The 13,457-nt window shown below is 34.9% G+C and overlaps 1 protein-coding gene across 1 annotated transcript in view; it reads left to right on the top strand.

Annotated features, from left to right (window-relative positions):
- Positions 1 to 13,457, top strand: part of DARS1 (aspartyl-tRNA synthetase 1) — a 67,083-nt gene that overhangs the window by 4,585 nt on the left and 49,041 nt on the right. The window contains exons 3-4 of the mRNA XM_061199516.1: positions 1,525 to 1,617; positions 12,911 to 13,013. Coding sequence (XP_061055499.1) covers positions 1,525 to 1,617; positions 12,911 to 13,013 — 196 coding nt within the window. The remainder of the gene's footprint in view (positions 1 to 1,524; positions 1,618 to 12,910; positions 13,014 to 13,457) is intronic.

Below are 13,457 nucleotides of genomic sequence, written 5' to 3'. Positions count from 1 at the left end.
TCACATACCTGTAGGAAACAAAGTGTGAGATGGCATAAGGCATGATAGGATTTAGAGATTTGAGCATTATCTATGGGGCTTTCTGTCTCTACTTCTTGGCTTTGCATCCATTAGGCTGTTGACCTTATTCTCTCATCCTGCAAATTCAGGTAGTAGGAAAGATGGTGGCTGCAGCCCTGGGCCTACACCATCTCAGCTCAGCGACCCCAGGGAAGACAGATTCATTCCCATTATCTGTATATTAAGTACCAGAGAAAGACTTTGATTAGCTCAGTTTGAGTAACATGCCCTTCTCTGGATGAGTCAGTGTGTCCTGGGGAATGGGGTACTATGACTGTCCAGGCCTGGCAGAGAATTCCCCCATGTGGCTAGCTGACTTACACACTATGGCAGGCAAGCAAAAATACCATGTCCACTTAGGCACAGGCAGTTCAACACAGGCTGTATTTGGCTTTATAAGTCATTGAAATGTTCAGGAGATTTGCATTTTGAAATTATCTCTTTGACTCCAATGTAGACTGAATTAGGGGGTCAGGGGATTGCCAGTTAGAAGGCTTTTGCTATAGTTTAGGCAAGATATAACAGTACTTTTCTTTGGAATGGTGGCAGTGAAGATGAAAGAGAATTGGATAGATTTTAGAGATATATTTAAGATGTACAATTCATAAAACTTGAGGCAGACTACATATGGAAGGTGAGAGAAGGTGTTAACCCTCATACAATGTGGGTAGGAATGTAAATTGGTGCAGCCACTATGGAAAATAGTATGGAGGTTCCTCAGAAAATTAAGAATTGAACTACCATATGATCCAGCAGTTCCACTTCTGGGTATTTATCTGAAGAATATGAAAACACTGATTTGAAAATATATGTGCACCCTTATGTTCACTGCAGCATTATTTACAATAGCCAAAATATGAAAACAACCTAGGTGCCTATCAACAGATTAATAGATACAGAAGATGATGTGGTCTATATATTTAATGGAATACTACTCAGCCATAAAAAAAAAAAGATGAAATCTTGCCATTTGCAACAACATGGATGGACCTTAAGGGTATAATGCTAAGTGAAATAAGTCAGACAGAGAAAGACAAATACTGTATGATTTCACTCATATTTGGAATGTGAAAGTAAATAAGTAAATAAATAAATGAACAAACCAAACCAAACAACAAACATATAGATAAAGAGAGCAGAGTAGTGGTTACCAGAGGGGAAGGAGCATGGGGGGAGGGTGAAATGGGTAACAAGGTCAACTGTATTGTAATGGATGGAAAGTAAACTTTTGGTGGTGAGCATGCTGTAGTGTGTATAGATGTTGAAATACAATGTTATAAACATGAAACTTACGTGATGTTATAAACCAATTAAAAAGAAAAGAAAAAGAAAAAAATGTTGCTAGACATTGAGAATCATTTAAGATAATAGCAAGTACTATGCTAGCTATCAAATCAAAATAATTTTGATCTTGATCTCTTTGTAAATTCTGAATTACAAGATTGTTTCATTTATTTGCTGCAGATCGAGTTTTTGTTCGAATTAGTGACTTGACAGTACAAAAAGCTGATGAAGTTGTTTGGGTGCGTGCAAGGGTTCATACAAGCAGAGCTAAAGGTAAGATTGATTAAATGATTACAGCTTTTTTTTTTTTTTTTTTTTGATTACAGCTTTTTTGGTAATCATTGAATTTTTTGTTTTGCAAATTTCTCACAGATCAAAGTAAATCTTTAAAAACAAAACAAAAACACCTGTTTTCCCTCTTAAATCACTATAAAGTATTAGTCCATGGTTAGTTAATTTTAGGTTCTTATAAGACATCCTTAAAAACAATTTAGCCTTAAAACTCAAATGAAATCTAAGACTCTAAGGTACTTTTCTAGCACCTCTCAAAAATTTAATTTTTTGAAGTAAAGAGTGTTTTTGAGAAGTTTTTCATTTGTTAATATTCTTACATTTGTAATATTTAGATAGGGAGAGAGGTAGAAGAAATATAAGGCTAAGACTGGGTTGTCTAGTACTCACTGGCTACATTTAGCTATTTAAATTAAAATTAAAATTCTGTAGCTCAGTCACCAGCTGTATTTTGAGTGCTAGTGGCTCCCGTATTGGACAGACAGGACAAATACAAAATATTTTTATCATTGTAGAAAGTTCTCTTGGACAGTACTAAGAATTTAGCATTAACAACAAAGAAGAAATATTAGGGGAGTTTAGACAAACCTCAGTTCCTTATGGAAAATTGTCCTAGCCTAGTGTTCCAAATTGTCTGAAAGTATTAGTGACACTTATATTGGTTTATAACTTTATACTTTTCACACAGTTTTTCACACTTGATCATCCCCACAAATTTGTGAAGTAGGCAGAATAAGCACTGTTATTCCACTTTATAAATGAGGAGACTAAGGCTCAGAATGATAAAGCTCCTTGCCCAAATTCTCATTGTAATTGGTGGAATATGAAAAGAATTCAGAAGCTTTTTAGGACACCTTCTGTCTCCCTAACAGAGTTAATTACTTCTGTACTATTTAATACATTCTGTGGTACAGCATTTCTTACTTTGTGTTTTAAAATATTTATTATAGAATTAATACAGGCCCATTATTTTTTAAATTCCAACATTTTATACATATATATCTTAATCTCTCAGGATCACTACTGTTAAGAGTTTATTGGGAATTCCCTGGCAGTCCAGTGGTTAGGACTCTGCACTTTCTTTTTTCTTCTTTCTTTTCTTTCTTTCCTTTTTCTTTCTTTCTTTCTTTTTTCTTTCTTTCTTTCTTTCCTTCCTTCCTTTCTTTTTTTCTTTTCTTCCTTTTCTTTCTTTCTTTCTTTCTTTTTTCATGCATGCACGCATGCTGTGCCAGTTCTTAGTTGTAGCACATGGGATCTTTGTTGCCATGTGGGATCTTTTAGTTGCGGCATGTGGGATCTAGTTCCCTGACCAGGGATTGAACCTGGGCCCCCTGCATTGGGAGCGCAGAGTCTTAACCACTGGACCACTGGGGAAGTCCCAGGACTCTGCACTTTCACTGCCAAGGGCCCAGGTTCAATCCCTGGTCAGGGAACGAAGATCCCACAAGCCACATGGCGTGGCAAAAAAAAAAAAAAAAAGAGTTTATCTCTTCTTCCAGTATCCTCCCCCAAATAGATGAATACTGTTGGACTTTGAGAAGAATGCTAGTAGAATTTTAACTTTTTAAAAACTGTTGATTTGCCTTCCTGAAAGGTTGGGCCATTTATTCAACCAATAGATAATCACATTGTACTGTAATCCTTCATTTACTTGTCTTTCTCCCATTGGATTAGGAACCTTTGTTCTCTCCAAACTGGCACCTTGTTTCCTAAACATAGTTATTTAGCAAACTAAAAGATAGAATGCATGCTACATGTAAGCCTGAACCAAAAATACTTCCCTTCACACTCATCCAAAAAATGGAACAGTTTGAACATGAGTAAGGACAGCTGCAGTGAGTTGAAACACATCAGGTATGTTTAAATCCATAAGTTTATAATAATTCTAAGGCAAACAAACAGAAAACCTAGTTGGTCATCAATGGAACAAGCTCATTATTTTCAAATCTGGTAAATACTAAAGTGGCAGTATCATTTCTGTATGAATTGTATATCACTGGCTAACCAAATGGTAGATACAGGGAAGTATCTCTTTAGAGAATTGTCCAGCTAATAAAATGAAGAATATTGGAACATCATCATTTTGCCCCCAGTGAATTATCTAGACATTGATCATCAGTGATTGCTAACGACATAATAGAGAGACAACCAGAAATATTTTATGTTTATTTATGAAAGAACACAACACCACCCAATGAAGTAGTCTTGCCCAAATAATTGTTCCTGAATCTCATTAAGCCTTTAGCAATAACCAGCAACTTACAGGACAAAGGAACATGTTAAATGACAATGGAGGTGCAGTCAGCACAATCTAGTAGTAAACTACTGGGCAAAAACGACCTGGTCTCTTCAAGAAATAAATTGAAAGGGAAGGGGGTACCTATGGATTAAAACAGATTTAAGATGTCTCTCAACCAATCACTTATTTGGATCCTAATTTAAATCTACAGTAAAAAAAAAAAGACACTGAGACTTGGATATTTGAACATTGACTGGATATTTGGTGTTAAAAAATTGTGTTTTTTTTTAGTTGAAATAATAGTACTGTTGTAACATTATTTTTAAAAAGATCTTCTCTCTTAGGGATCCTTACTGAATTATGTATGGATGAAATAATAGAGGGTTTGCAGGGGTTTGCTTCAAAATAGTACAGGAATTGAGGGATAAGTGGATTGGGGCAGAAGTTGAGGAGTGAGTGGATTGGAGCAAAGCTGAAACAAGAATGGCCGTGAATTGATAACTGTTGAGGTACGTGAGGATTGTAGGTAGGTGTTGATATCATTTACAAATAACGATCATTTTGTCCTTTTCTTTCAAATGTTTATCTTATTTCTTGTTTCTCTGCAATAATCAGTAGATTCTCCAGTATTGCAGGGTTTCTCACAATGAAGAATTTTTTAAACAGTGGAGATATAAATTCCTGCTGAGTTATTTCATGACTTTAGGTGTTCTGCATAAAATGTCATTACAAAACAATGCCAAAGTTTAAAAAGTAGGTCAAAAGAAGTTTTCTTCTAGTCCCAGTTTTCTGTTATCAGGAGTGGTATTAAATTTTATCAGACCTTTTCCAGAAATTATTTCCCTCAAAATATCGTGCTGAATATACTTATACAGAGATTCATTATACTATTCTCTTTGCTTTTGTGTTTGTTTGAAATTTTCCACATAATAACAAATTTAAAATACAGTTGATCTTCATTATTCACGGATTGTATATTTGCAAATTCACCTACTTGCTAACATATATTTGTAACCCCAAAATCAATACTTGCAGTGATTTCACTGTCATTCACAGACATGCCAGACATTCGCATGAGCAGAGTAGTAAGAAATTTGAGTCTCCCAGTGCACACATTTTCAGCTGAGGTTAAAAACAGTGAAGCTCTGCCTTGTATCAGCTCTCATAAACAAGTGTCCTTTTCACAGTCGTTCTAATGCCACGTTCTTCACAGCCTTGTGCTTTTTGTTGGTGATTTGACTGTTTAAAATGGCCCCCAAGCATAGTGCTGAAGTGTTTTCTAGTGTTCCTAAATGCAAGAGAGTCATAAGATGCATTATGGAGAAAATACTAGTTGTTAGCTAAGCTTTGTCCAAGCATGAGTTACAGTGCTGTTGGCCGTGAGTTCTATGTTAGTGAATCAACTATATATACTTTAAATAAGGTGTCTTTAAACAGAAATACATACAGAACAAATTTGTGTATTGATGGACTGATGAAAATATTGTAACCAGACGTTCACAGAAACCTCACCCTATATTTCCCCTAGGAGCAATGGCTCAATATTTGCTAATTTATTGTTCTGGTGACTTTATGTTTTAACATAACTACCACAAATAGCAAGAATCAGCTCTATGTAATTCTAGTGATTTACAATAATGGATTTCTTAACGTTGAACCATTTTTGGATTCTTGGAATAAACTGAATTTGGTAAAGGTGTGGGTAGTATTCTTTTAGCTAAGTTTCAATAATATGTTTTTTTGGAATTTTGCATTAATCTGGTTTTCATAATTTTTACTTGGAAAATCCTACTTTGTTTTTAAGTTTGTATATATGTGTATGTGTGTTTAAGTTGTAAGTTACCCAAGTAATACAAAGTATTTTCACATGAATTTTTCAAAGAGTACAGAAATTATATTCCTTTTTCTTCTCTACTGCCTATCTTTTGCCCCAGCCTTTTCTATTAATTCTTAATAATTTGTTCATTGTCTTTCCAAAAATCTTTCTTTTTAATGCACATATATGCACACACACACACACACACACAAATACATACAGGTTTTTTGTTTTGTGTGTGTTTTGTCTTATTTTATGTAGATGATACCATATTTTTACATGTTATTCTGCAACTTTTTTTATTTTCAATTAACAGTGTTTCTTGGAGATACTTCTATGATATTAGTTATAGATCTACATAAGGCAGTATTTCTCTAGGATAGATATCTAGAAGTGAAATTGCTGGGTTGAAGGGTGGGCATACGCATATTAAAATTTTCCAATACCAGATTACCCTCCAAAAAAGCTATACTCAGTGATACTCCCACAAGTATGTGACAGTACCACTTTCTCCACATTCTTGCCAGTAATGATTGTCAATGTTTTTTATTTCTGCCAAAGAAGATTATCTGAAAAAATGAATAAAATCTTTGAATTTGCAGAACCCTGATTGCTGCTACTCCCTTCTTCCTTACATGGAAAATATTATACCAATAAATATGACTTATTTGGAATCATTCATGTGTTCTAACTCCAGAAGTAGTATCACATTAAAATTGGACTTGGACAGACAACCTATGCTGGCAATTTCAAGTAAAGCAAAGTTCTGAAAAAACCATGAATAAGGAAATGAAACTGTCAAAATCATAGTGTCAAAAGTATGACAACTAGAATCCTGTTAAGCAAAAAAACCAAAACCTAGTCTGTTTATATAACAAATATCTGTATATTTCTCCTCAAATTAAGGGCAGTGTTTTACACATTTTTAAAGATTAAAAATCAGATTTCTTACAATAGGTTTATGCTTCACACCCCTAAAATCAAGAGTTTTATATAGGAGCAAGGAGAAATTTTTAACTCTTAATGATATACTTAACATTAGTTTCTTTCGATTGTGAAAGCTTATGAGCATATTGAAAAAGTAATTGAAATATCTATGGTTCCTTTCAAATTTTATACATACTACATGGAAGTCATTGACACAAGATAATTCTATTTCAATATTATTCTTCCTAAAAACTTAACATATACTTCCAAAATAGCTACTTTATTTAGGTAGTCAGATAGTTTAGGATTTTTAATACCAAAGGTCAGAACATCAACTTAGCCATACAAGAATATTTCAGGGAAAATAACAAATGGAAACTACTTTAAAACATTTAGGTCTTTGCTGTTTATTCCATAACTGATTAACATAAGCGATGAAGGAAAATGTTAATCTTGGTTATTAGGAAGTGAAGGTACATTATCTAAATAATAAATTCAGGAGCTTGGCAAGCTAAAAGACAGTAGGAAGATGAAAACATAAGATTGCCTCACATCTTTGATAACTAGTTCTCCCACCAAGGCTTACTTCCTTACTGAGCCATCACCAAAATGGAGATGAGAGTAAACTTTTTTGTCCTGGCAACCTACCATGTTTATTCTTCAGCTTAGAAATAAAGATTGCACCTGGTGCTGTAAAGGAAGGTTTCCAACTTTACATTTTTCTAAAACAGACCTCTTGCATAAATTTAAGAAATAAACTGCCTCTTCTAAAAACTTGACTCAAAATGCAACACAAAGTTTTAACTATTAAATTTAAAATACCTAAAAGCAGTGAATTCATTCAGCTGTTTTGAACATTGAGTTTCATTTCTTTTCTATAAACTCTCTCCTGATTGGGGAGTTCCATGAAGAAAGATGAATAATATGTAGCAGTTGATTAATGTGTCTTATAAAGTTCCTTTACTAACTTAAGCAGTGAGAACTCTTTGCTAAACTGAGAAATTACATAATTGCTTCTTAGAATAAAAAATAATATATGGCTATAGTAAAAATTAACTTCCTATAGTATAGAAAGATATAAAATGAAAAATATAGCTACAGTATGATCCAGCAGTCCCACTCCTGGGCATATATCCAGAAAAGACAAAAACTAATTCGTAAAGATACATGCACCCCAATGTTCATAGCAGCACTGTTTACAGTAGCCAAGACATGGAAGCAACGTAAGTGTCCATCAACAGATGAATGGATAAAGAAGATGTGCCATACATATATATATATCAATACATACACACACACACACACACACACACACACACACAAAACGCATACAATGAAATAGTACTCAGCCATAAAAAAGAATAAAGTATTACCACTTGCAGCAACATGGATGGGCCTAGAGGTTATCATACTAAGTGAAGTCAGACAGAGAAAGACAAATATATCACTTATATGTGGAATCTAAAAAATAATACAAATGAATTTATTTACAAAACAGAAACAGACTCACAGACATAGAAAACAAACTTAACAGTTACCAAAGGGGAAATGAGAGGAGGGATAAATTAGGAGCATGGGATTAACAGATATACACTATTATATATAAAATAGATAAACAAGAATTTATAGCACAGGAAACAATAGTCAATATCTTGTATATAACCTATAATGGAAAATAATCTGAAAATATATACATATAACTGAATCAGTTTGCTGTACACCTGAAATTAATACAGTGTTGTAAATCAACTATGCTTCAATTTAAAAAAAAAGAGGACAAATAGAAGTCTCACAAATCTAGCTCCTCTGTCAGATCACAATCTGTTTCCCCCCAAAATAGCCACTGTTGTTTCTTGTGTATTCTTTCAGGAAAAAAGTGCATTTACAAATATGAGCATATCCTTTGTTTTTTAAATTTACATAAAAGGGATCTCACACACACACACACACACACACACACACATTGCCCCTTGTTATCACTCACCAATGTCTGTAAGAAAATGCCTTGCAAGACATTGAACCAAGCAGATCATGCATTGCAGTGTATCACCGACCAGAGACAAAGAAAGAACAATTTTGTTTACTAACACCTTTCAAGAACTTGGTGTCAAAAATACTTGATAGAGGTAATTTGAGTGGACAGCTCTGTTTACCAGGAAACCAGTACTGATTTTTTAAGTCTTTTAAAAATCTTTCTGAGTGTACCATCGAGGTTCTAGTATTTACTTATTTATTTATTTTTGGCTGCGTTGGATCTTCGTTGCTGCGCACAGGCTTTCTCTAGTTGTGGTGAGCGGGGGCTACTCACTGCGGTGGCTTCTCTTGTTGCGGAGCACCGACTCTAGGTGCACGGGCTCTAGAGCACAGGCTCAGTAGTCGTGGCATACGGGCTTAGTTCCCGTGTCCCCTGAACCCATGCTCGAACCCGTGTCCCCTGCATTGGCAGGTGGATTCTTAATCACTGTGCCACCAGGGAAATCTCAAGGTTCTAGTATTTAGAAGTGCTTTGAACACGGAAAACTTGGGACCATAGCATTAGAGTCACATGTAGATCTGTTGCAGTAGTGAAGACTACATAAATAGGGAGTGATAATAGAACCTCAGTTCTTTTATTTAAATAGTGCTTTTATGAACATCTTTGTCACTAAGACTTTCCATACTTAATTTCCTTAACATATATTCTAAGAAATGTATGTCTTGAATCAGAGAACATTTTAAGCCCATTTTTAATGCCCACTGCCAAATTGATCTCTGAAAGCATTGTACAAGTTTACCTTGTTATCAACAAGTTATGAAGGAACGGTTTTCACTTAATTCTCCCAAGCATTGTATGATATTGTATATTTTTAAATTTTTACTAGTATGAGTGGTATAATGTGTCATCATCATTGTTTGCTTCAACTTGCATTACTTTCGTTTCCAGTAATATTTTTCTCCTTATGTTTACTTACTAGGTTTTTTTCTTTTTCTTTCAGAGTATTTGTTCTAGTCCATTACCCATTTATCTATTGGGATCTCAGTGTTCTTTACTCATACATCTTTAAGATCTTTATGTATTAAAGATATTAACTCATATAGGTTATGTGTCATTCAGCAATTGTTTTTCCCAGAGTGGTTTTTTTGCTATATAGATGTTCTATAATTTTGAAACTTAGAAAGTCCTCCCCTTTTCTATTGTACAGTTTGATATTCAGTTCCGGTTTTTACTCAGTTTTTTAGTTTATCTCCTGAATTCCATCTAGAATTAGAATCTCTTTGCTCTAATAGGGTCTGTTCTCACTTCTTTCTTATGCTGCATTAATGTGGCTGTTTCTGTACATTTTTACTTACTGTAGGTTTATAATATAATATGCTGATGGTATTGGTCTCACCTCTCCACCCTTTTCCTCCCATCTATTGGCTTTTTTAAAAAATAAGGTTTAATTTTTAGAATTACATACAATAAACACATTAAACATTAAAAGAGAACAGTGAACATTCTTTACTTTACCCATAACCATTGATTTCATGATTTCTTTTCCCTAGCAGACATGTCAGATCTTAGGAGTGCATTTGCTTCTATATTTAGCCTCTTGAACTTCCCAGGTTCTACTTACTGTTTGTGTTGAATCTGGAACATGGCCACGATTCTCTTTCAACCCTTACGTTTCTTTTGTACCTACCTCTTTGATTGTATTGTTCTCTTAAAAAATATTTTTTCTGATTAGGAAAGTAGTACATGGTTATTGTAGAATGTTCAGAAAATATGAAGAACAGAATAATTCCCTGTGACCTCCCCACCCATTAGTGGCCACATTTTGATGTTTTTCTTCCTATACCATCAACTTCACATTTTGATGTTTTTTTCTTACACAAAGTTATGATTGTACTCTTTCTATGGCTTTATCACTATTTTCACATAATAGTCTATCATGAGTGTCTAACAAATATTTACTTTGTGTTCCCAGCACCCACCATAGTTTTTGGACATAGTAATCCAGCTGTGAAACAGAAATGGTCATCAGTCTTCACATAAGTAGGTGGCAGTGGCAGTGGCAGTGGTGCTATTAGTAATAGTAATAACGATTAATGTTAATTAATAACATTAATTCATAGTTAACATTAATTGGGTCTCTGTCACAACTCTAAACTTATTACTTATTTAATCTTCAATATTATAAATGAAAACTCAAGAAAACCCCATGAGTAATAAATATACTGTTATTTTCTCCCATTTTGCAGATGAAGAACTGAGACATAATTAGTTTAATATTTTCCAATAGGCCCCTTCATAGGAAATGATACGATATGATCCTATGTCTTTTGATTAAAAAGATTTTACTCTTTACCAAACCCTTACACTAAATGTCACCCCTTAATGCTGACCTAAAGATATTTTCCTGTGCTCACCCTTTATAAGTAAGTACTATAGAGCCCTCCATTCTCTCTCAAGGTCTTTGTGTAGCACTGGAGTTCATCACAAGATTGCTTTGTAGTGCAGCCAGGTCAGTGCTTCCTCTGTCTGCACTATTAGAGCAGCTAAAGTACTTACTAAATCATGCACATTACCTTCCATTTCATGCTAACATTCTGTTCTAAGTGGGCTAATATCTGGCTGTGGTTTCAGTAGTTCTTGGTAGTTCAAATAATGTCATTTGATTCATTTGCAGATTTCTCCATCCATACAGCATCTTAAAATCCCTTTGAACTTGTTCAGTTCATGTAACTTTCTTTTTTAAGATTTTACTTAGCGACTGGATCATACTCCATAGGAAAGGGAAAATAAAATCTACTTAGTGGTAAAAATATGTCAATCACATATGACTTGGAAGTCCATAGATTGTGTCTATCTTGGCACTCTGTTTGCAACCTTTTTTTAACCTCACAATTGCTGTCAGATTTGCATTTCAAAACTGTATGTTGAAAGTATTAACTATAAGTTTGCTTGCGTTTTTGCTTTTTTTTGGTGGGACCAGGGGAGGCAAAGCTAATTCTCAGTGTAAAAATAATTCTCAGTTTAAACAACAAAACCTTTTGACGTTTTGAAAGACAATCTGATGAAAAAAGTGGTCTGGAAAAGATTTAACTTGTTTTATGAGGAAGTAGTTTCCTAAAACTTGATCAGAGACTTTTAAAAAGGATCAAGTTTAGAGAAAATACCTGTCACAAAGATGGTGAGTGACTGGATCTGTTATGAATATTATTTTCAAAAGGTTAAGAATAAGGAATGACAGTTGCTTATGAAAGGAGGGGGAGTCAAGAGGCCCAGTATTATGTAGAAATAAAACTGGTTGTAGGGCATAAAGGGAATGATCTTTTATAGAAAAAGTAAACTACTTGGAGTTGGGCTTCCCTGGTGGTGCAGTGGTTAAGAATCCGCCTGCCAGTGCAGGGGACACGGGTTTGAGCCCTGGTCTGGGAAGATCCCACATGCTGCGGAGCAACTAAGCCTGTGTGCCACAACTACTGAGCCTGCGTTCCAGAGCCCACAAGCCACAACTACTGAGCCCACGTGCCACAACTACCGAAGCCCACGTGCCTAGAGCCCGTGCTGCGCAACAAGAGAAGCCACCACAATGAGAAGCCCGTGCACCGCAACGAAGAGTAGCCCCCGCTTGCTGCAACTAGAGAAAGCCCGTGCGTAGCAACGAAGACCCTACACAGCCAAAAACATAAAAATTTTTTAAAAATTAAAAAAAAAACTACTTGGAGTAAAAAAAAAAGTGGAACTATTATAAAGGATGAAGAATTAGGAAGACGATAAAGGAAAAATGAGAAAAATAGAACAGGAAATAAGCTAGCCTGTTATTCTAAATGCTCTTTGAAATGTACTTTGGTAGGAAATAAAATGAACCACCCCCGTAGAATGTTTATGTTCTTGTGACTAAGCACTTTATTAGTACTTTTATGGTTGCATCATTGAGGCTCTTATGATGGTTAGCATAGTACCTTTGCCTGTAGAATATACTAGCTATTGAATGAATGTTGAAAGTGATCTGAAGTTACTTGAAATTTGTTTAATAAGTCCATACAATGACAAAATAATTTTCTTGGTTGATAATATTTTTTGAAATTGGTGCTTTGCCTACGTCCTCATAACAAGCATTTTAAAAGCGTAGGAGAAACTTGGGTTTCTTTAAAGCTTGTCAACTGAGTATGGGAATTTTGGCTGTCAAAGCCAGATACCTATGTGTATGTCCCTGTTGGGGATAGTAAATTTGGGCCCAATTATAAAGTAGAGAAGCATTTTTCTTCTTTGTAAAACCTGAAGTAGCATGTCCTTAATACACTTACGTACTTTCTGTCTTCTTCAGGGAAGCAGTGCTTCTTAGTCCTACGTCAGCAGCAGTTTAATGTCCAGGCTCTTGCAGCCGTGGGAGACCACGCAAGCAAGCAGATGGTAAAATTTGCTGCCAAGTAAGTAAGCAATTATATCCTGTTGTCAGAATAAACAGTGGTGGGAACCGGGGCTCCCAGGGCTTTGGACCATTTTCATGCATTAACATCAACGCTTCCTTTGTTTAAAAATGTAGTTATTTAAATTGTCAGTTCAGTGTTGCTGAATACATTAAACTTATAAAAGAAAATATGGAGCACAGACTTGAAATTCATTTGGAACTGCTGAAGCAGCACTCTCTACAGACAAGTCACATTTACTTTCAAGTAGAGTTACAAAAAGCCTGGCAGCGTCAACACTGCAAAGCAACTTTATTTTGTTGTGTTTGTTGAGCTTCATTTCCTCTCTCCCTCCCCTAGTTTGAGATTTGCATATTAAGCAACAAGTTTTCTAACTAAATAATAGAAGTGTTTAAAATAAAAGAATGTGATTTTGCAAATGATTCCGTCCTGAAGAAGTAAAAC

The sequence above is a fragment of the Eubalaena glacialis genome, chromosome 1 (genome assembly GCF_028564815.1).
Source record: "Eubalaena glacialis isolate mEubGla1 chromosome 1, mEubGla1.1.hap2.+ XY, whole genome shotgun sequence".
NCBI lineage: Eukaryota > Metazoa > Chordata > Mammalia > Artiodactyla > Balaenidae > Eubalaena > Eubalaena glacialis.
Note: the sequence above shows the minus strand (reverse complement) of the source record. Positions and strands in the feature narration are given on the sequence as shown.